The sequence below is a fragment of the Dermacentor albipictus genome, unplaced genomic scaffold (genome assembly GCF_038994185.2).
Source record: "Dermacentor albipictus isolate Rhodes 1998 colony unplaced genomic scaffold, USDA_Dalb.pri_finalv2 scaffold_14, whole genome shotgun sequence".
Classification (NCBI taxonomy): domain Eukaryota; kingdom Metazoa; phylum Arthropoda; class Arachnida; order Ixodida; family Ixodidae; genus Dermacentor; species Dermacentor albipictus.
The window spans coordinates 3,208,337-3,231,048 of NW_027225568.1; the positions used below are offsets into that span (position 1 = coordinate 3,208,337).

The 22,712-nt window shown below is 50.1% G+C and overlaps 1 protein-coding gene across 1 annotated transcript in view; it reads right to left on the minus strand.

Moving 5' to 3' along the window:
* Window positions 1–2,139: 2,139 nt before the first annotated feature.
* Window positions 2,140–22,712, minus strand: part of LOC135915220 (uncharacterized) — a 62,396-nt gene continuing 41,823 nt past the window's right edge. Inside the window, exons 5-6 of the mRNA XM_070528696.1 lie at window positions 12,066–12,360; window positions 2,140–2,623 (exon numbers count right to left, since the gene is read on the minus strand). Coding sequence (XP_070384797.1) covers window positions 2,266–2,623; window positions 12,066–12,360 — 653 coding nt within the window. The 3' untranslated portion in view covers window positions 2,140–2,265. The remainder of the gene's footprint in view (window positions 2,624–12,065; window positions 12,361–22,712) is intronic.

A 22,712-nucleotide genomic window follows, 5' to 3' on the forward strand; every position in this document is an offset into this window, starting at 1 on the left:
TCGCAGTCTCTCCGTCTCTACCTCTGTCTACCTCTACCTTCGTCTCTACCTCTCTAGAAGCGCAGGTAGACGTACCATGACCTAACGAATGCAAGTGCAGGTTAGCATGGTGGAATTTTCAGAAGTGGTCAAAGAAATTTTTCGTCCTAACACTTTCAAAATTTTAACATCGGAAGCCTATGGAAACGTTAATAGTTTACGTAGAAAAGTATTGATAACCGAGGAATCTATTTCGAGATGTAGTCTTTGGAAGTTGGTACGCATGTTGGATCAACAACTCCTGCGCCGAAGTAAGCTGCATTTCTTTTTCAATCCCAGTTTTCAGCGCATCTCGCACCAGCCATGATGGCTCAATGACTAAGCTGCTCTCCTGCAGAGTACGAATACTTGGGTTCCATTCACAGCGTGGTGGCGGCATTCGAACGGAGGTGGAATGCAGCCATGCTCTTGGACCTAGCTTTGGACATATATAACGCAGGTAGTCGACACTAATCCGGTGGCCTCGATCCACATCGTCTTAAAGCCTGTATTGCATCGGAACGTTATACCCCACAAGCATCCACCCGGCCATTATAGACATAGTCCTGCTCTATGCCGCGACGTCCTTGGCCACGTGGTCGTCAAGTGGTTTTGCGCTCGCAGATGCATAACTTGGCGGCAACACAGTGCTTGTCGACATATTCTTTATTTTGCTGCGTCGATTAATAAACTCACTGGCTGGTAACTCGATCTCGCTATTTGTGAATTCACTGGAATTTCTTATTTGGGAACCTTCGGGGTGATAGTGAAGGTCACGGTACACCTCGTGGTGGCGAAGCGAAATAATTGAACACAAATGTCCAGAGTTTCCTAATATGCTGGCCACTTCCATGGTAACTGAGCTCAAAGGAGAACGCTAGGGAATATTTATTAGCCGTGCTTAGGATATTGCAAGACTTCAGCAGTTTCCAGTCTTATTATGAAACTTTTGTGCGTATACCACGAACCTGATTCGTTCTGCCAATTCTCAAGCTCTTGACGCGGCTCTTCATCTTTGGAAAGACGGATCGTGAAACTATCTGCATCGGCATGGCCTCATCGTGAATTTCTCTACCCAACCAGTATCTCTGCTTTTCCTCAAATGAAACCTACTCCCTTCCCGGGAAGTCACCAGGATGGGTGCAAACCCGCCGTGGTTACCTAGCCATGGCTTTGGCGTTCCTCTGCTAAGCCCGGGTCACGCGGTCAAACCCCAGCCGGGGCGGCCGCTTTTCGGTGGGGGTCAAATGCAAAAACGCCTGTGTACCGTGCATCGGGTGCCGCGTTGAAAAACCCCAGTTGCCCAAAATTAGTGTGGAGCCCCGCCACCACGGTGTGCCTCGTAATCCGATCATGGTTTTGGCACGTGAAACCATGCAATTAATAATGAGTGCAGCCCATCAAGCAAGTGGTGCGTCGCAAGAATCTCTGCACCGAAATAGAAGTGTCGCAGTTTGTCCCGAAAGGCGAAGCGTCAATTGCGATAGAAAATTATGGCACAGGTATCCGAAGTATTGATAGTAGTTGTATCGTCCGTAAAACTTGTGAACGTTCGCTTATTAACTAAATTAACAAGCATGGTGTTACGCGCACACATGCAAGCATGGACGCAACTCACTCGATGACCGCGCGCAATCGCTGTCTGAACGCTGCCTGGAGAAGAGCCGCAGCAGTAGCAAGCGAATTGCCTTTCAACGCGAACACAGCGCAGTCGAAGCCATGAGATCTCGGAGCGCCTCGCCTTAGTACCCACCGTAAATTTATTTGAAGATGCGGCAGCGCGGCCGCGCCATACGCAGCCGCGGCCGGGATGCAACGCCCGGCCCCCCTCCTGCTGCCCTGGGGGCGATGGAAGATATCACTCCCCGCCTTTCTCCCATGCGCGCAAGCGAGATCAAGCCACTAGCCTTCTCGGCACACCTTCGCACGCTTTCACTCGCGCCTACGGCTTACGGCGCTCGGCCGAATTTTATTCGCACGTGGCCATCACGGCGACGGCGACGACGGCAAAAAAGGTGCCCTTTTGTTTTTCCTTTAGCGGGCTGTGTATTCGCAACCGAGCCCTCGCGTGTCACCTCGATGCACAGGCCTGTCAGCAGTCACTACGTATGGTGAGGAAAATCAGCCACGAAGACTTTCGACATGTTGCGCATTTTTAAAAGAAACCGACGCGCAGTGCGAAGCCGCACTGCTGCTCTCTGCACGTGAATCTCGCTTTGCTCCTTGTACCGTGCAGTCGCCCAGCGGTCAGCACCCGATGCCCACCATGACGGGGCACCCGAACGCTCCGGCGAACGCGGGCAGCGTCGTGGTGGCCACGCGGCACGCCGTCGCTGCCGCGTCCCACGGGCTGCGGCGGGGCACCGCGCAGAAGGTGTGGCCAAAGCGGAGGAAGAAGAGCTGCCTGAGCGACCTCTCCTGCGCGATGTTGGCGTCTCGGAAAGCGGCCGCCCTGAACGAGACCTCGGCGGCCCAACGGGCCTGGACCGCGTCCCGCCACCAAGGTTCGTCGCCGGACGCTTCGATGCCGGAGGTGTGTTTCGCGTAGGACGCCAGGCAGCGCGTGTGCTCAGTCAGGTCCCACGCCGAGGACGAGGTGCCGTGGCTGCGTCGAGAGGATGTTGTTACGGAAGCGAAGAACCGGCTGCATGACGTCGCACGAAGGCGGGCTGTGGTTCCCGAAATGACAAACGCAAATTGTCCGAAAATTTTACGCGAGGCGCCACCATTTTCGATCGAACACTTTCATACACTTCTGCACTGTCCCGTAGCGTTCGCCGTTGGAGTACATTTTAAGCAATGTTTCCACCCTTTGGGGAGCTTATCTTGTCCCCACAACTTTATTTAGAGTGCGCGATCTAAGGGTGTCCTCTGCATTTGCATATGGCACATGGTCGTTCGTACGAAACAAGCTAGAACCTTTTCCGGAGACCTGGTTCACCCGGTGGGCGAAGAAGAGCATACACCAGCAACCGCCTCACTTCATCTCCCGCCTCTGTGTGATACACGAGCGTCTGCATGCACAGTGCGAGGAGATTCACCTGTCTTTACCCTAGCCCTATCCTGGCCTGCCGCGTTAACGTGATTCGCCTTGCTTCGGGTTTTCGCCGTTTTCATGGATGCGATTCGCTATAAATGCAATGCGGTGCACCATTACCGATATCGTACAAACGCGGCTACAGCCTTCCGCTGAGGTAATCGGTATATTGGGGTATGTGGCACTTTGTATAAAAATTAAATTATGGAGTTTTACGTGCTAAATGCACTTTCTGATTATGAAGCACGCCGTAGTGGAGGACTCCGAAAATGTCGACCACCTAGGGATCTTTACCTTGCACCTAAACCTAAGTACACGGGTGTTTTCGCCTTTCGCCCCCATCGAAACGCGCCCGTCGGGGCTATGTGGCAATTCGTACAGCCGAAGGGAGTACTGAATATACTGCTGGCATATTTGTGGCGCAAAGGTAGTGAAGCGCAATGAAGCGGGCGTTCCATTATGCGCAGTACTGTAAATTTGTGAAAAGAAATCTTTGAAGATTTCGATACACCGGAAAAGTTGGCATAACAAGCTCGATTACACGTCCCACCACTCCGTTTCAAACGGATGCTCACGCTGTCATCGTTATCATCCAATGACATAAATCCCAGTGTTTCGTTTTATGCGGAACACTTTTTTTTATGAAGTGTCTAGGCTCCTGCCGTTTTTTTCTAATACGCTACACGTCTTGGTAGACATTAGCAACAATGATTATGTCGACGATAACTTTACTAATTAGGTGAGATTAGCTATTTTAGTTTTAAGTTATTCACCTGAGGAGTTATGAAATTGCGAAATTGAAGAGTAGTGAAGTCACGTCTTCTTATCATAAATCCTAATAACTGGCATCACTTCGGATATATGCAACCTTAATATGTGCTACGATATAATTGGGCGGTCCAGTTAGCAGCTTCCTAAAAGCGTGCCTCTAACAGTTCGGGACGGCCTTAAATGGCGAGGCATATTTAACATATTCTAGGGACGGGCATCACGAAAGTCGCGCTAGTTGTAGAATTTCTAATAACCAGACAGCACTTCAAGACTCTTCAGCTTCAGTTTCGCAATTGCAACACGCGTCGTGAAGATAGTAATGAGACAAATAATTTGCACGTGTTATTTCTTCAGCCAGATAACTGTTCCACTGTTTCCTGTTCCTATTGTACATCTGACCACATCACCTGCCTGCAAAAACGGTAGGGGCTTATATAGACGTGAGAGCTTACTTTAAAGAAACGGTGTTCCTCATAAAGAGAATGGTCTCGCATATAGGTTGAGCATTTACGAGACGGCGCGGGCGCTGCAAAGGAAACGCGGCGCAAACGCACGCAGACGACGAGCGGGCACGGGCAACGATGGCCGACGGCTCAGCGGAGCCGGCCAGCACGCGACGCTGCCCATCGTCGCGGCGTGTGCAGAGCTTGAGCCCGAGTGCGGCTCAAACATCTGCGCGCTCTCGTGTGGCGGCTCGCGGCGGCGAGTTTCGTGTCGGGAAAGCGGCGTGCACGGGTCTACGCGAGCGATGCGTCTAAAGGCAGCGGCAAGCGCTCCTTGGAGGCAGTCCGTTCATCAGCGCGCGCCCAGAGGGCGACGGGTCCGGACGTGGACGGTGACGCGCAAACAAAGGAGCTAACTTCGAGGTGACAGCAACCGGCGTCCTTCGTGAAAGCGGTGATTACCCGCCAAGACCCCTCTACCTGAACGTGACGCTGAGAAACTGAACCAATTGACGAAATGGGCAAACGTCGAAGACATACGGTCTGAACAGCGTCCACCTCGGTTTCCCAGATCACTACGCAGTTACGCAATATGCGGGGCCGAAGGTGCAGTATAGCAGGCGCAGTCCGGCGGAACAAATCGACGTCACGGGAGGGATGTTGCGACCGATTCGTCGGTCGTGATTGGCCGAGATACAGTCGTCAGATTCTCTAGTCTTCCAGGGAAGAAGGCTCCTTTAAAAGCGGAGATCGTTGGTGCAGTGAGAGGTGTCCTGCCGTCTGTAGACATGTGCGCACTGACTAGAGTCTGACTGCTTGTTTCAATATGTAAATATGGTAAAATAAACTCATCTTTCACTCCTACTCATGGACGTACTGATCGCTGTGCCCGAAGGATTCTATGCCTTAACGCTACCCCGAGTCCCAGCACCAGTCATACGTGTCGCGCGCTTCACAATCGCCTCATTTAAACTCTGATAGCCACTGATAAACACAGCGCATGTAAGACGACGCGCAGTCGAGCACCAGCGTGCGATCGCCAAAGAAAGTAGAGACGCATTGGAGTCGGATTGCGAAGGCGACGATGGCGTGATAATGGACTGCATACTGATGCCTGTTTTGGCTAAGAATATGGCGCGTATACAGGGATATGTTTTCCATTCAAAACGAACGATCTGCAACTGCGAACAGCACCCTCCGCGGTTGCTTAGCGCACATGGCTTCGGCGCTGCACTGCTAAGCACGAGGTCGCGGTATCAAATCCCGGCCGCGACAGCCGCATCAAGATGGGAGCGAAATGCAAGAACGCCCGTGCATTCGGCGCATGGTAAAGAACCCCAGGTGGTCATCATTATTCCTGCTCATCAGAACGTGGTTTCGGCATGTAAAACCTAAGAGTTTATTTTAATTGCGAACTGCAAACAGTCCACGTCTGGTAGCACACTTCTGGAACGCAAAGATACACGATGATCGCAGAGCTCCAATGATCGACGCTGATTGGCTCGCACATGTATTCTACACAAATACCTGAGGAGCTACTTTTGAAAGTTGCAAGTGGCTATATGTAGCCATAACGAGCTAGGCCTAAACGTCGCTGTCCTTTCTTGGGAAGCTACAATTTTTTTGTATTTGTCTCATTTATTTTTTTAAATTTCCTTAACAATTACATTGCTGTCGACGCCACGATGCCGCAGTTCTTGCAGAACTGGCGTATATATGTCAGCCAGGCAAACGCTGTTTCGTCAACGATTTCTGACAAGGCTCGCGATGCCGGTGAAAACACTGCGAGCGAAGCACTTGCGCATGGCAGTGCATAGTCAACGTGTATGAAAAAAAAATGACGAAGAAAAACCGCAGCCGTGACGTGCGACCCTGACGTCGTCTGACGCATTTCTGGAGGCGTGGACAAGGCACCGCACATGTAATAAGGGCGGAAAGGATGGCGACGCTTCCTTCGACGGCACCGTAGAGCCGACAGTGAAGAATTGTCGACAAAGCGCTGGTTAAGGCTCCTAGATCTTCTAATGCCATAGTACACTAGCTGCGAACACAACCTGTGAATAGTAACGTGGCTGGATTCTATAGCTAGGATTTAGAGCTTTTGCTTTAAAGCAAAAAAAAACAAAAGCGAAAGGAAAAGCAAGGCGACTTGACAACGGTTGACATCGAAGACAAGGTCTTCTGGGGCGCATTGGCGTACCACGCGGCTTTCTGAGACTGCACTAGCGTCGGGATCGGCCCAGATTAGAGACTGCACGATTTCCAGGATCGGCCCATCTGGAACATCTGGGTTTAATTTCGGCCTGCTCGCGCTAATTACGCATCATTACCATACCGTACATATCCTTAAGATAACATGGTCCGTCTTTTTTTTTATTAGAAGCTTTATTTGACGCCCTTTTCCTTGTCGTGCGTGCCTTAGAAGGCGTCAAATTGTCTAATTTACGACATGAAAGTGGCCAGAAATGTAAATCGTTCTGGACCCCAAATCGACTTGAAGTGACCAAGAAGGACGCGTCTTGAAAAAAAAAAAAGAAACGAAGGCAGTAGGCCAATTTCCTATTTCTTTTTTTTTCGGAATTCTCTTTTAAACGAAGCATGTCAATGAAACCAAATGTACCAGACAGCCCCAACGACGATTGGCGTGAAGTTGCGAGCCTGTATGCGTTTTGATGGCCCGACACTCGCAAGCTCAGCGTCGGGTTTCAGTGCGACACCCAAGCCATCTTTAATTTCTCCTTATCTTGCAACGATTTGCCTAGCCGCTGTGACAACGAATAGAAGCGGGACAAAACAGCAGGGAGGGCGGCAGCGCGGTTGCACACGAGGAGGGATCGGGGAAGGCATGGCCAGGGCCGTTCCAGTTTCTGCACAGCGGCCACTGCGTGGGACGAACAAGTTCAACGTGGTGTCGCGGGACCAAGCCCGCTTAGTCGACTTTAACAGCGGAGCTGTCTTGGGCTAGTTTCCAGAGTTTCGCGATGTCAGCAAAAAAAAAGAAGACGATGGCGGCGTCTATAGAGCTCAAATACCCCAAGGATAAGGCAAAATCGTGTCAGCGTACGTGTCCCAGCTGCGTTCGAGGCCAGGCGTGTCAAAGCCGGCTAGGTGCGTCGCGATCTGCGCAAACAGCGACAGCGCGGTCGTTGCGCGCCATGCCTAACCGACGCCGGGACAGGGCGTGTGTGTGTGCCGACGCGTGCGCCGCGCACAGACTGGGGACCGACGTCGTTGTCGCCGCCGGTGTGCGTTCACCGCGGCACGTCAGAGAGGGACCTTGGAAGTTTTGAGAGCGAAACGTTTGGGTGGATCGTGCCGCTGGGCCCCTGTCCCACCGTCATTGTGGGCGACTTTAACGCCGATCTGTCTCCTCCCGACGGAAAGCGGTTCTTGGCGTTCCCCTTCGAAAGGCTCGGCCTTCAACGCTACACCGTGACCGATGCCTGCACGACGCACCATCGGTTGTGCACAGACCTAACGTTCGCTAAGAACATCTCCAGTGTCGTCACAGAACCCACGGCCGTCTGTAATAGCGACCATAAAGACGCAATCACTGCGGTCGCGAGATAAACGTAAATACAAATAAACATAACAGTGGCAATTCTCATGGACTGACAACTGCCAAATAAACGCTCGCAAAACAGCTGGCAGCCGCGTTCTTCGGATCGTCACGGAGGCACACCTTTCTGTGATCACAAAGCGGCCTTCGCCTTTGACAAATCGCATCACCAGACAAATTCACAATCACATTTTACAACGAACGAGTTAAATATTTATATGTCCCATAATCACAAATCTATCCTTCATCTTAACGCACGAAGCACACGCAGACACTACGATGACCTTTCAAATCTGATTGGGACCCTTCAATTCTCATGCTCAATAATTGGGATCTCGGAAACTTGGCTTAGTGACCACGACAAGAACTTGCTTTGCTTTCCTGACTACGAAGCAGAATACTCGAATCGTCCGTACAGCTCTCGTGGCGGTGTCGCAGTCTATATCTTAAGCGCTCTTACGTACAAAAGAACGCACCACCTTCTTCTCAGCGTACGTGACTGTGAATCAGTATGGGTCGAGCTTACATGTGACTTTATTAATGTGGTCAACAAAAATCTAATAATAGCTTGGGTTTATCGAGAGTGATTTCTGCGCCGTGCTTCATGACGTACTGAATATCCTCGCAGACGAGAATTAAAACGCTATAACTATAGGCGACATCAACATTAACCTCGCAGACAGCTCCACCTGGCTACGCCTTACAATATTCAAATTGTTTCAGTAGCTTCGCTTACGAATGCCTAATAAAAGTGCCTACGCGGTGCACTAGCTATGAAGATAGTACAATAATCGATCATGCGCTTTCGAATTCGCTCTCTCCACAAGACGCAGGCGTCCTGTTACAAAATCTGACTGATAACTACCTGATATTTTTACACTTTCAGAATAACGAAAACTCTGTCTAAGCCACTTACACAAAGCTGACCCTTGACAAAGAAGCTTTCATTTATTCACTGAGCCAAGCTGACTGCAGATATGAAAGCTCCACAAACGGCCTCCTCATTTTTTATATCTGTACTAAAATTGCATTTTGACTGCCAAACCCGGAAAGTCAAATGAAAAAAAAAAGTTTGCGTCCCCACAGAATCCTTGGCTGTCAGATAAGATTCTAGCCTTGATGCGCAAAAAAGACTATCTGTATAAGAAAACAAAATTACGGCCATTTAACGGCAATTTCACTAGGCCGTAGAAAAAAAAATTTCCAACTCTCTTGCTATCAAACCAAAAAGAAAGCTGAAAAACCTTATTACGAGAAAAAATTATTAGAATGCGGAAAATACATTAATAACAAATGGGAGATAGTAAATGATTGTTTAAATAGGCGAAACAATCGCGATATTTTCAAGGAAATTATTCATAACGACAGAGCTTACACCTCCTCACAAGACATTGCTGATGCGTTTGCAGAATTTTTCTTTAGCAACGATTCGCATATACCCACGCACTATAACCATTTAATGCGACGCCTACCTGACTCATTCTTTTTTTTTTCCAACCACATCACAGGAAATAGAAAACATTAGAAGATATTTAAAAGCAACAAGTGCAGATCGTGATAAGATGCATTCGAATCAAATCAAGCTAATTGCGCACCTAATCTCCGATGTTTTCGCAAGTATTATTAATCTAATGTTCAAGACTGGAACCTTCCCACAAGAACTAAAGCAAGGTAGAATTACTCCTGTATTTAAAAAGGGTGACAGTGTCTTGATTACGAATTATAGGCCAATATGCATTCTATCCTACTTTAGCAAAGTTATTGAACGGCTGGTAAAAAAAGAAATTAAATTATGGGATTTTACGTGCCAAAACCACTTTCTGATTATGAGGCACGCCGTAGTGGAGGACTCCGGAAATTTCGACCGCCTGGGGTTCTTTAACGTGCACCTAAATCTACGTACACGGGTGTTTTCGCCCCCATCGAAACGCGGCCGCCGCGGCCGGGATTCAATCCCGCGACCTCGTGCTCAGCAGCCTAACACCATAGCCACTGAGCAACCACGGCGGGTATTGAACGGCTGGTAGAAAAGCGCCTAACTGCCCATCTAAATTTAGTATTCTTTCACCATTCCAATTCGGCTTCCGCAATGGCTATTCAACCGAACTTGCTCTTATCGCCATAATTGAACAATTAAAGATGGCAATCGATAAGGGCATGTATGCTGGATCAGTGTTCGTGGATCTAACTAAAGCCTTTGAAAAAATTAATCACCGCATTTTATCCTTTAAACTTGAATATATCGGAATAACAGGTCCTGCTTTAACTTTGATACGAATTACTTAAATATTGTACGCAAAGAGTCAGAATTATTGGTGTCCATTCTCTATCAATGATAACAAACATTTATGTACATCAGGGATACATACTTGGCCCGCTCTTGTTTAATATATGTTAACAACCTGCCTAATTGCCTGCTTTCTTCTAACTACATTCTTTATGCGGACGACACAACTATCTTTAACTCTGACATTTGTGTAGGGAACCTAGTATCAAAACTTAATGCCGAATTAAACAACGAATTAAATTGGTGCAATATTAACCAGCTCAATATAAACTCGTCTAAAACTAAATTTGTTTTATTCACGTTCCACCAACGCTCATTCGCATTCATTTTTTCGCTCCACCTTGGTAATAATCTTATCGCGCGTAGTACTTCGTGTAACTACTTGGGCGTAGAACTTGATTCTAACCTTAAATTCTATCAACACACATCCAACGTTAGGCAGAGAGCAACATACGGAATAAGGACACTTTTAAAAGCTCGGTATGTATTTAACCAGAAAACGCTACTCTCTTTATACTACTCCTTTATTCATTCACATTTAAACTATTGCAGTGCATGCTGGGGCAATACGCATCGTACCCACTTACAATCATTACAAGTATTACAAAACCAGGCTGTTAAAATAACTACATTTAGTCCTAACCATTTCAATTCCAAACAGTTATTACGTACCTATAACATTCTTACTGTGAATGAACTTATTAACTTCAGTATTGGTACGTTTTTATACCGAGGAATAGATAACGCTCACCGCAACAGTCTCATACCTCAATCTTGTCTAATGAATACTAATATCTTACGCGATTTGCGCTAAACGATAATTTTATTCTTCTCAAGGTATGCACAAATTACGGTAAGCAGAGTATCCATTTTTCGTCCGTTACTTTCTCAAACACACTACATCCTACTACTAAGTCATGTAAATCATTTCAATATAAACGAGAACTGAAAGACCACATTTTATCATATGCAACGAATCAGTTAAGTTTTTTTCCCCTTTTCTTCCTTCCAAATGTACATTTGGTTACGCTACACAAATAAAAGTTCGTTTGGTTGTTTCCTTATCCATTTGCTTTCATATTGGCGGTATAGTTCAGTAATTAGTCTAATAATAATTATTATACTTTTGTACTAGCACTTGTGCCGATGATTTGTATTAGTACTGCCAAACCTAAATCAATACTACGTTTGCTACATTTTTAATATTTCACATTATTTGTTCCAGCTGTTGTTTATATATTTACTTATACGATGTACTGGAGGTACCATTACAGTCTTTGACCTCGGGGCCTCCTGCTCTATAATGTTCCCTTGTACTGTATCGTGTCTACTAATAATAATACCTAATTCATTGAATTGTTAATAAAATTGTTATTTTTGTTTCTTTATATTTATTTACAGCTCCGCGGGTCATCTACCTTAACAGAGTGGAATGGCTCTGATATTTTCTTTTTATTCTTTGAGGCCATGTACCTGCCATGTACCTTTCGAGCATGTACATGCTCGAAATAAACTCATGTTATATTTTAGTGCGAACATGAAATGCCCTATTATTCCTGCATAGTCACACCACCGTATGACGTTGTGCCGTCGCTAGACTGCTTCTGGAAAAACCTTGTCATCCAATGCATTTGACTGGAACTAAGGCGTTGAGGAGCGGAAACAATGCCCTGCAGGACGTTTAAGAGTCTACAAAGCTAGTGAGCCTGATATTCACAGAAAGAAAGAAGAACACGGTACGCTTGATGCGAAACACTATCCATCGAAAGGAGGTCGGTGAAATTTCATATGGAAAAACATATTAACCAAATCAAGCCAAATTTTCGAGTGGAAGACAGGAAAGAAGTACGCCGAATTTCGGAAATTTAAGAGCCGAAAACTCTGAACCCCACTTATAACATGTACTTGATGATTAATCTTGAGCCTTATGCTTTCCAAGTTGGGGGTTACCTGTCGTTCCCAGCGCCGTGCCGCGGCGATCCTGCCCAAAAAGCTTGCCTGGCTAAGTAGTACCCGACAGTGCCGTAGTTGAGCACGACCTGCGCCGTATGCGCGTAGTAGAAGTCGGGTATCAGGAGGCGTTGAGCCACTTCTCGGTCACTCCAGTCGGCCGACAGCGCGTCAAAGTCCAGCAATGGTCTTGCTGGACTGGTCCCGCCGGCCGCGAAGAGGATGGCGTTAGCCACGAAGTCCGACCCATAGTTGGCCTCCACCGTTGTTATCGTGTCATTGTCCAGAGGATACACTATAAGGAGAAGAATGAGAGAGATTGCAAATCTGTCCTCGCTGTCACCCACAGGCAGTGTAAAATTTCAACTATTACTGGGCCTCATCAATCTTCTTTCTTGCGGGCGGACTTAAGCAAATGACGGACATATGATAATGCTAAGGGTTGAATGTGCCGCGGCCGATAGCTGCAGAGATACTATATATTCCAGGAGATGTTCAATTATATTCTGGGATTTCACGTGCCGAAACAACGACTTCACTATATGAGGAACGCCGCAGTGTGAGGCCTCCAAATTATTTTTGACCACCTGGGGTTCTTTAACGTGCACCCGATTCATGAGTTCCAATCAGTCAGCCGAAGTGAACGGACGTGTCGTCAGCGCGCTCCGCAACCACCGACACGACGCGACCTTGACCGACCGCCCTTGCCCGGGCCGCTATCGTCGGGAGTCGTATGGGAAGCGGCCTTCCCGCCGTTTCCCACTGACCGCCTTTTTGAATCGGACTCTGGTTACGTGGGAGCTGCGTTCCGCGCAACGCCTGCTGTCGATGCCGCCCAGTTTCGCCGCCTACATCGATACAGCTCACTCCCCCCTAGCCACCGACATGCAATAACAAGTCGCAGACGCCTTCATCAGCCCTGCCCAGGTTGAAGCTGACTCACGCTGGATCCGTGCCGTGAAAGCACTCCATGCCGCCGCGGCCCACCAGCCCATCTTCTCGCCACCACCTGCCTCGCCACCATGCAAGACTCCCTGCACTACCACTCTTCGTCGTCACGCTCCCCTACCTCGCCTCCAAGCGGAGGACTTCAAGATCATCTTCAGACCGGGAGGAGGGCTTGGCCTCCGCACAACCACTAACGGAGCCCTGCTCCAAATCCTTTTCACTCATGCCACCATCGACTATGCCACCGCATGCACAGCCGACCGGTACGGATAAATCCGTACAACTCCCTTACTGTCAGCACCCCATCTGAGCTATGCGCTCGCCTCTGCCTCCGGGTCTTGGAACTCCGCCTGGGTGCCATCGTTTACTCCCTGTCTGGTGCGGCCTACACGGCCGCACTCGACAACGCCCTTCGCGGCATCATATACAACGCAGTAGACTCCGAAAGCCAGGACGAGATCGTACAAGGCCTCCAATTATTGAACGTAAACACCCCCTACGCTATCGCTGACGCACGCCAGATGGGGCACTCCAAATCCATCCGCATCACCTTTGTCTGCGCTTCTACCCTCCCCTCCACCATCGTCTTCAACTGCGGGGTCTACCGCTGCCACCCGTTCCACCCGAGGCCTGCACGCACTGCTAGGCTCCTGGCCACCGCGCGGATGTGTGCACGAAGCCCAAGTCCGCCCTCTGTCACCGCTGCGGCCAGGCCCACAAGCCAGCCGAGCCCCCGACCTGCATCCCCTGCTGCATCCTGTGCAAGGGAGCCCACGTCGCGGGCTTCGGTTCGACCGGTATGGCCCGTCATCGTCCCCGGCCACCTCCAAGCACCAGCCTCCCCCACCAGCGCCACCCACCGGGCCCATCATCAATACTTCCCGGCCTTCCCGCCCTCGCCGCCACTCTGTCTCCTGTGGTGCCCAGTCTGCCAGCCGCCACCTCTCCGTCTCCTTCCCGCCTCTGCCTAGGTCCGAGGCGTCCACCGCCCCCGCCATCACCATCAAATCACCGGTTAGCTGTAAACCGCAGCCTCGGGCGTCGGACCCCCGAACCGCGGCTCTCGAGGCCACTATCGCTGCCTAGCAGCTCCAAACTCAGGAGCTGTCGCTGCCTAGCAGCTCCAAATTCAGAAGCTGTCGCGCCAGCTGCAGGCCGCGCTAGTGCGTCTGATCTCCCCCGCTCCTCCTCCTCCTTCCCCAGCTCCCCCACCCCCACAGCCGCCGGCGCTAGCTGAAGAGCCGATGAATACGGCATCCTCGGCTGCTTCATGGCGCGCCTCGTCTCCCAACCGCCGCCCCCCACTCGAAAGCCGATCTCCTTCCTCCGACCCCATCGCGCCCGAGCGTGACGTCATGTGCCAAACAACCTACTCCTTGGAGGCGTTTGAGCAGCGCGTCATGGCCCGCTTTGCGCAACTTGAGGAGCGCGTCGCCAGTATCGACACCCGTGTGGCCGCCATCGAATCCCACCTTGCCGCTCTAGAGACCCGCCAAAGCGCGACTGAGGCCACCGTCCCACACCTGTCTCTCCCTGCCCCACTCACCCCGGCACCTACCCCAACTCTGTCGGGGGACTCCGCCATCCATCATGGCCAGACACCCCACGCGCCTTAATTTCTGGAAGTAAAACTGTCGGGGGTTCCACAACAAGCGGAACACCGTGCAGCTCCACCTCCAGAATATCCCTCCCCACACTCTCCCCTCCATCCTAGCACTCCAGGAACGCCTAACTCCTGTGAAACTGCGCGACTACACCTCCTTCCATCCTCCTTCTGTGGTCCATCCAAACGTTGCCACACTCTTGCAGTGCAACCTTGCTGCCGTGCTGCACCAGTTGGACGTTTCGGACTGTGCACATCACCTCCATGAAATCCTTCCTCGCCGTCGTACTGAGACACGCCTCTTTGTTCTCAATGTATACAGTCCTCCCAAAGCCCTTCAGCTCCTCTCCTCCTGGTCCTCCGCAGAGCGCTCTCCTGCGCCGGCCGCAACGCCCTGCCCGTTCTGAGCGACTTCAATGCCCCCATACCAGCTGGGGCTACCCCCATAACACTCGCAAAGGCCACTCACTCTGGACTTACATCCACAACGAGTGCCTTTCTGTCCTTAATCACTTCGCTTGCCCCACCAGGATCGGATCCAGTGTTCAACAAGACACCAATCCGGGCCTTACCCTCGCCAAACATGTACCCAATCTGACCTGGACTAATACAGGGGTTTTAATCGGTAGCGATCACTACCGTACTCTGCACAACTTTCTCAAACCCCTCCCTTGCTCGCGCCTCTACTGGTCTGACCCAGATAGTCGACTGGGACCGCTTCCGCCACACTCGTCTCTCTACTTCCTCCTCTGCTCCTATCACCGATCTCTGCCTGGACCGAGACCCTTTTGGCATACGTCCGAACTGCCACATCCACACTCCCTACAGCACCACACTCCACTAAGGCAGACAGCCGTCTGGTCCACTTTGGGAGGCCTATCACGCTGTCCAACTCCGGCGACAGGCTCAGAAATACAATCGCCGCCTGGGCCTCCATTTGGGCCGACTCGCGTTGAACATGGAGGAGCACTGCACCTCTCTCCTTAGACAACAGTGGGGCCAGACCTGCGACCACATGGCAGGCAACCTGGGCCTCCACGACACGTGGTCGCTTCTCAGGGTGCTGCTAAACCCTACACACACTCATACTTGCCAGCGCAACGATATCTCCCATCTCCTCCATTCCTCCCCCCTCACCGATTCTGACTTCCTGGCAGCCCTCCGGGACCACTATCTATGGACAGACCTCCTTACTCCGCTTCCCACCTACTTCGGCTCCCCAAACCCTGATCTTGAGGCGGACGCCTCCGTGGGCGAGGTTCGTGCGGCGCTACTCACACCCCGCACCACCTCGGCCCCGGGGCGGACCACATCGCTAACAAGGCACTCCGCAACCTAGATACCCCATCCCTCGAAACCCTTACTGACCTCCTGAATACACATTGGCAAGCTGGTACTCTTCCATCCTCCTGGACCCATGCACGTGTCTCATTCATCCCCAAACCCGGCAAACCTATTCCCCTCGAACACCTACGCCCCACCTCTCTCACCCCCTGTCTCGGAAAGCTGTTCGAGCATGTCCTCCTGGCCTATCTGGATGAGCATGACTTATATCCAGACTCTATGTTCAGTTTTCGTCCCCAGCTGTCCACCCAGGATGTCATGCTCCAACTTTCCGAGGATGTCCTACACCCCTCCCACCACAAACACACTCGAGCTATCCTGGCACTGAAACTTACCAAAGCATTCGACAATGTACACCACACCGCCATCCTGGACGCTCTCTCCTCCCTCCATGTCGGACCCCGTGTCCATGCTTACGTCACCACGTTCCTCGCCCACCACACAGCCGAAATCTCATACGGCTCACTTTCTTCTTCCTTCTCCCTTGGCAACAAGGGTACCCCCCAAGGCTCTGTCTTGTCCCCTCTTCTGTTCCACATCACCCTATTCCCGCTGGCACGTGCTTAACGAGCTATCCCAGCTCTGTCTCATGCTTTCTACGCCGATGACATCACCCTCTGGGTGACCACCGGCAATCTTGGCGACATGGAGACTGCTCTACAAGCAGGTGTGGACGCGGTAGCGACTCACACCCGGGCTATCGGGTTGACCTGCTCCCCAACCAAATCGCAGCTTTTGCTCCTTTGGCCTGGCCGGATGGCCCCCCTGTCGCCTTCTCCACTCACCGTCTACCTTGACTGAACACCCATTCCTCTCGTCTCTACCCTCCACATCCCCGGACGCTTTCTTCAGCCCAATGGCAAGCACACCATCATCATCATCATCAGCCTGCTTACGTCCACTGCAGGGCAAAGGCCTCTCCCATACTTCTCCAACAACCCCGGTCATGTACTAATTGTGGCCATGTTGTCCCTGCAAACTTCTTCATCTCATCCGCCCACCTAACTTTCTGCCGCCCCCTGCTACGCTTCCCCTCCCTTAGAATCCAATCCGTAACCCTTAATGACCATCGGTTATCTTCCCTCCTCAGTACATGTCCTGCCAATGCCCATTTCTTTTTCTTGATTTCACCTAAGATGTCATTGGCTCGCGTTTGTTCCCTCACCCAAACTGCTCTTTTCTTATCCCTTAACGTTACAGCCATCATTCTTCTTTCCATAGCACGTTGCGTCGTCCTCAATTTAAGTAGAACCCTTTTCGTAAGCCTTCAGGTTTCTGCCCCGTAGGTGAGTACTGGTAAGACACAGCTATTATACACTTTTCTCTTGGGGGATAATGGCAACCGGCTGTTCACGATCTGAGAATGCCTGCCAAACGCACCGCTGCCCATTCTTATTCTTCTGATTATTTCACTCTCATGATCCGGATCCGCCGTCACTTCCTGTCTTAAGTAGAAGTATTCCTTTACCACTTCCAGTGCCTCGCTACCTATCGTAAACTGCTGTTCTCTTCCGAGACTGTTAAATATTACTTTAGTTTTCTGCAGATTAAATTTTAGACCCACCCTTCTGCTTTGCCTCTCCAGGTCAGTGAGCATGCACTGCAATTTGTTCCCTGAGTTACTAAGCCAGGCAATATCATCAGCGAATCGCAAGTTACTGAGGTATTCTCCATCAACTCTTATCCCCAATTTTTTTCCAATCCAGGTCTCTGAATACCTCCTGTATACACACGCTGTGAATAGCATTGGTGAGATCGTATCTCGCTGCCTGACGCCTTTCTTTATTGGGATTTTGTTGCTTTCTTTATTTAGGACTACGGTGGGTGTGGAGCCGCTATAGATATCTTTCAGTATTTTTACATACGGCTCGTCTACACCCTGATTCCGTAATTCCTCCATGACTGCTGAGGTTTCGACTGAATCGAACGCTTTCTCGTAATCAATGAAATCTACATATAAGGGTTGGTTATATTCCGCAGATTTCTGTATCACCTGATTGGTAGTGTGAATATGGTTTATTGTTGAGTAGCCTTTACGGAATCCTGCCTGGTCCTTTGGTTGACGGAAGACTAAGGTGTTTCTGATTCCATTTGCAATTACCTTAGTAAATACTTTGTAGGCAACGGACAGTAAACCGATCGGTCTATAATTTTTCGAGTCTTTGGCGTACCCTTCCTTATGGATTAGGATTATGTTGGCGTTCTTCCAAGATTCCGGTACGCTTGAAGTCATGAGGCATTGTGTATACAGGGTGGCCAGTTTTTCTAGAACAATCTGCCCACCATCCTTAAACAAATCTGCTGTTACCTGATCTTACCCAGCTGCCTTCCCCCTTTGCATAGCTCCTAAGGCTTTCTTTACTTCTTCCGGCGTTACTTGTGGAATTTCAAATTCCTCTAGACTATTCTCCTTTCCATTATCGGCGTGGGTGCCACTGGTATTGTATAAATCTCTATAGAACTCCTCAGCCACTTCAACGATCTCATCGATATTAGTAATGATATTGCTGGCTTTGTCTCTTAACGCATACATCTGATTCTTGCCCATTTCTAGTTTCTTCTTCACTGCTTTCAGGCTTCCTGCGTTCCTGAGAGCATGTTCAATTCTATCCATATTATACTTCCTTATGTCAGCTGTCTTACGCTTGTTGATTAACTTCAAAAGTTCTGCCAGTTCTATTCTAGCTGTAGGGTTAGAGGCCTTTATACATTGGCGTTTCTTAGATATTTCGTCTCCTGCGATAGCTTACTGGCATCCTGTCTAACGGAGTTACCATCGACTTCTATTGCACATTCCTTAATGACTCCCATAAGATTGTCGTTCATATCTTCATCACTATGGTCCTTTTCCTGAGTTAAGGCCGAATACCTGTTCTGTAGCTTGATCCGGAATTCCTCTATTTGCCTTCTTACCGCTAACTAATTGATCAGCTTCTTATGTACCAGTTTTTTCCGTTCCCTCCTCAAGTCTACGCTAATTCGAGTTCTTACCATCCTATGGTCACTGCATCGCACCTTGCCGAGCCCGTCCACATCTTGTATGATGCCAGGGTTAGCGCAGATTATAAAGTCTATTTCATTTCTAGTCTCGCCATTCGGGCTTCCGTCCACTTTCGGCTATCCCGCTTGCGGAAGAAGGTATTCATAATTCGCCTATTATTCTGTTCTGCAAACTCTACTAATAACTCTCCCCTGCTATTCCTAGAGCATATGCCATATTCCCCCACTGACTTGTCTCCAGCCTGCTTCTTGCCTACCCTGGCATTGAAGTCGCCCATCAGTATAGTGTACTTTGTTTTGACTTTACCCATCGCCGATTCCACGTCTTCATAGAAGCTTTCGACTTTCTGGTGATCATGACTGGATGTATGGGCGTAGACCTGTATGAACTTCAATTTGCACTTATTAAGTTTCACAACAAGGCCTGCCACCATCTCGGTAATTCTATAGAATCCATGTATGTTACCAGTTATAACCTTATTAATCAGGAATCCGAGTCCTAGTTCTCATCTCTCCGCTAAGCTCCGGTAGCACAGGACGTGTCCACTTTTCAGTACTGTATATGCTTCTTTTGTCGTCCTAACTTCACTGAGCCCTATTATATCCCATCTACTGCCCTCTAATTCCTCCAAAAGCACTGCTAGACTCGCCTCACTAGATAATGCTGTAGCGTTAAACGTTGCCAGGTTCATATTCCAATGGCGGGCGTTCCGGAGCCAGGGATTCTTAGCGCCCTCTGCTGCGTCGCAGGTCTGACCGCCACCGTGGTCAGTTGCTTCGCAGCTGCTGGGGACTGAGGGCCGGGGTTTGATTGTTGTGTTCATATAGGAGGACCCTCATCACTCACATCACCGCATCATGTATAGGACCCTTATCACTGGACTCACAAACACTGTACACTACACTGTCCGCCTCATACGCCGCATTGCAAACCGTCACCACGGCATGCGCGAACCGGACCTCGGCCGCCTGTTCCAGGCCTTTGTTCTCAGCCACTTCATTTATTCTCTTCCGTATCTCTACCTTTCTCGTACCGAGAAAGACAAAGTCAACAGCCTCGTTCGCCAGGCATATAAGTCAGCCCTGTCCCTTCTCACATTAACGTCTACGGCTCGGTCCCTGTCGATGGGCGTCCACAACTCCCTTACGGAGTTGACGGAGGCCCATCGCACGGCCCAGCTCCTCCGTCTCTCCCGCACCCGCCCGGGTCGCGCACTTCTCTGCGCCCTTAACCTCTCCGCTCTTATTCCTCTTCCCACATCATTGCCCATCTCTCCCATGTTTCCACCCTCCTAACCGTTAATCCCCTCCCTAAATATATGCATCCAGAACACAACCCCCCCCCCCCCCCCCGTAGAGCAGCGCGAGCCTCCGCGCTCTGGCGTCATTACGAACGGCAGGCCGCCCTTTCTTACGTAGATGCTGCCCCGTACCGCCGCTACCCAGTACATGCCCTTGCTGCCACCGACAACTCTCTCCGACCCACTCTTATTGCCTCAGTCTACACTTCTACCTCTGTCGAGGGCGAGGAGGCAGCTATTGCCTTTGCCATCACGCAAACCTTCGCGAAGTACATCTTCAGCTACTCCAAACCTGCGGTCGACAACTACGCGGTTGGACGCGTGGCACACCCGGCCATCGGAATATTGCGTTCCGATACCGTTCCCTCTCGCCCCATCCAAATCATATGGGTGCACACTCACGTGGCCCATCCTGGTAACGAGGCGGCCAATTCCATCGCTCGAGATTCGACTGACCGAGCAAGCCCGCCCCCACCGGGAATGGATACGCGCGAAGCGCTCCTCACGTACCGCGATATCACGTTGCACTATCGCCTCTCTCGTCTCACCTTCCCACCTCCGCATCAATCCCTTTCCCAGCACCACCAACACTTATGGGCCTGAAGGTGGCGCCATACCTATCTTACTCCCGCACGTCTTGCCCTCCTCCACCCCGGGAGGCACTCGCCGGTTTGCCGCTTATGTGACGGCTCCCTCGCCGATTACGCTCACGTCCTATTCTGCCCGGTACACTTGCCTCCCGCCTCTTGGCGCCTAAGCAATTCGCAGCAGTGGGAGGCTGCTTTGTCCAGCACCAAGCCGGATATCCAACTCCGGCTGGTGAACTGGGCGGAGGACGTCGCGACTAGGCATGGCCTGGACGCCACAACCGGCAGCCTGAAGGCCGCCCACAACGCTGCTTTTTAATTTGTTTTTACTTTTTGCCTTCTCATCAATAAACGTTTTAGAGCGCAGCTCTTTGGCGTCCGTTCCTGGGTTTCGCGTCGTCGTCGGCGTTGTCGGCCTCGTAACCAGCTCCGCCCCCCTTCGCTGGAGTGGGAGACGAAGGACGCGAGCCGCGAATGGCGGAGACCAATGAGAGCGGCCCCTTCAGTGACGTGCGCGCGCGATGCTGGTGTCATGCGGACCCTCCTTACGGCTCGATGCGCACTCGTGTCTGGTCTCAGCCGATCCGCTCGTTTCGTACTATCGTCTGCTCGCGCCAAAGCTCTCGCCCGCGCCTGTTTGGTTCTGTTGGGTCGGTCTCGTTCGCGCTTGTTTTGGTTGTTATTGTGTGAGATTGTTTCTTAATCTGATTGTATGCGCTATGCGAATTGTATAGTACTTTCTGGAAGCCATGCGGCACTAGCGATCACACTGGAACCTTTGACGAGTCATGTATAAACGCCGGCTCGCTTGATCCGCAGATAAGATTTTCGACCATTATCGACTCTGCTACATGTCTCTCTCAAATTCTTTGCTTCAAAATATCGCGAAATGGAAACACGTATAGAGCTGCGCTCAAATTTCGCATTAGGGAGTATCGTAATCGTCGGATAATTTTTTCCATTTACCATAAACCGAATCTCCAGCCTCAAAATATTCTCAGCGAACTAGTCTGGACTCTGGGCTTTTTCACCACCACCACCACCACCCGATTCACGGTACACGGGCGCTCTTGCATTTCAACCCATCATTATGCGGCCGGGATTCGATTCCTGCGCCATCAAGCTCAGCAGCGCAACGCCATAGCCATACACCACCGCGGTGGGTGGAAAATGTCGTTCTAACTTGTCCTTCATTAATGAGATTCGCTAAGTGACATGTTGTGCCTCTTCAACGGTATTGCTTACTTTGGGGGATGGTGTGGTTGTCTTTATAGTTTTTTAGAACAACAACGGGGCAAAAGGTGCCAGGCGAAGAAAAGGGGGATCTTGTAAGAAAGAAGAATAAAAAGTTAGTACAATAACATTACCGCCTACAGAAACACAGCATAGCGAAACGCAGTTATACAGAACATCAAAACAAGAAAAAACAAAATTTCAGCGCAATTCCGTCCTTACATACATGAGATCCGATTGTAAAATACTTAATTATATTTAATACTCACAACCTCCCCAGAAAATAAGTACCACTGAGATAGCGAGTGCCAAAGCAGCATTTTAGTAAATTGATTCTAGATATTATTTCCCGAAGTTTCAAGCCATGGTCTTGTCGTTGAGAGACGTAGTGTGGTCGGAACGTATATCTTGCTATGTTGATACCAGTGTGCTCGTAGTAGATATTGTTGAAAAAAACTTCATACGAAGGCTGCGCGTTCGCCGGCTTAGTAAAGGCTCATGCAAATTGGCCTTCATCACTGTGACGCGATAATTAGAGACGATAAATCTTGCAACACATTTTGTCTGCTTTGCGCAGAGTCGTTTATTTTCTGCTGATCAGAATCCCAAAGCACGCAGGCGTAACGAGGAC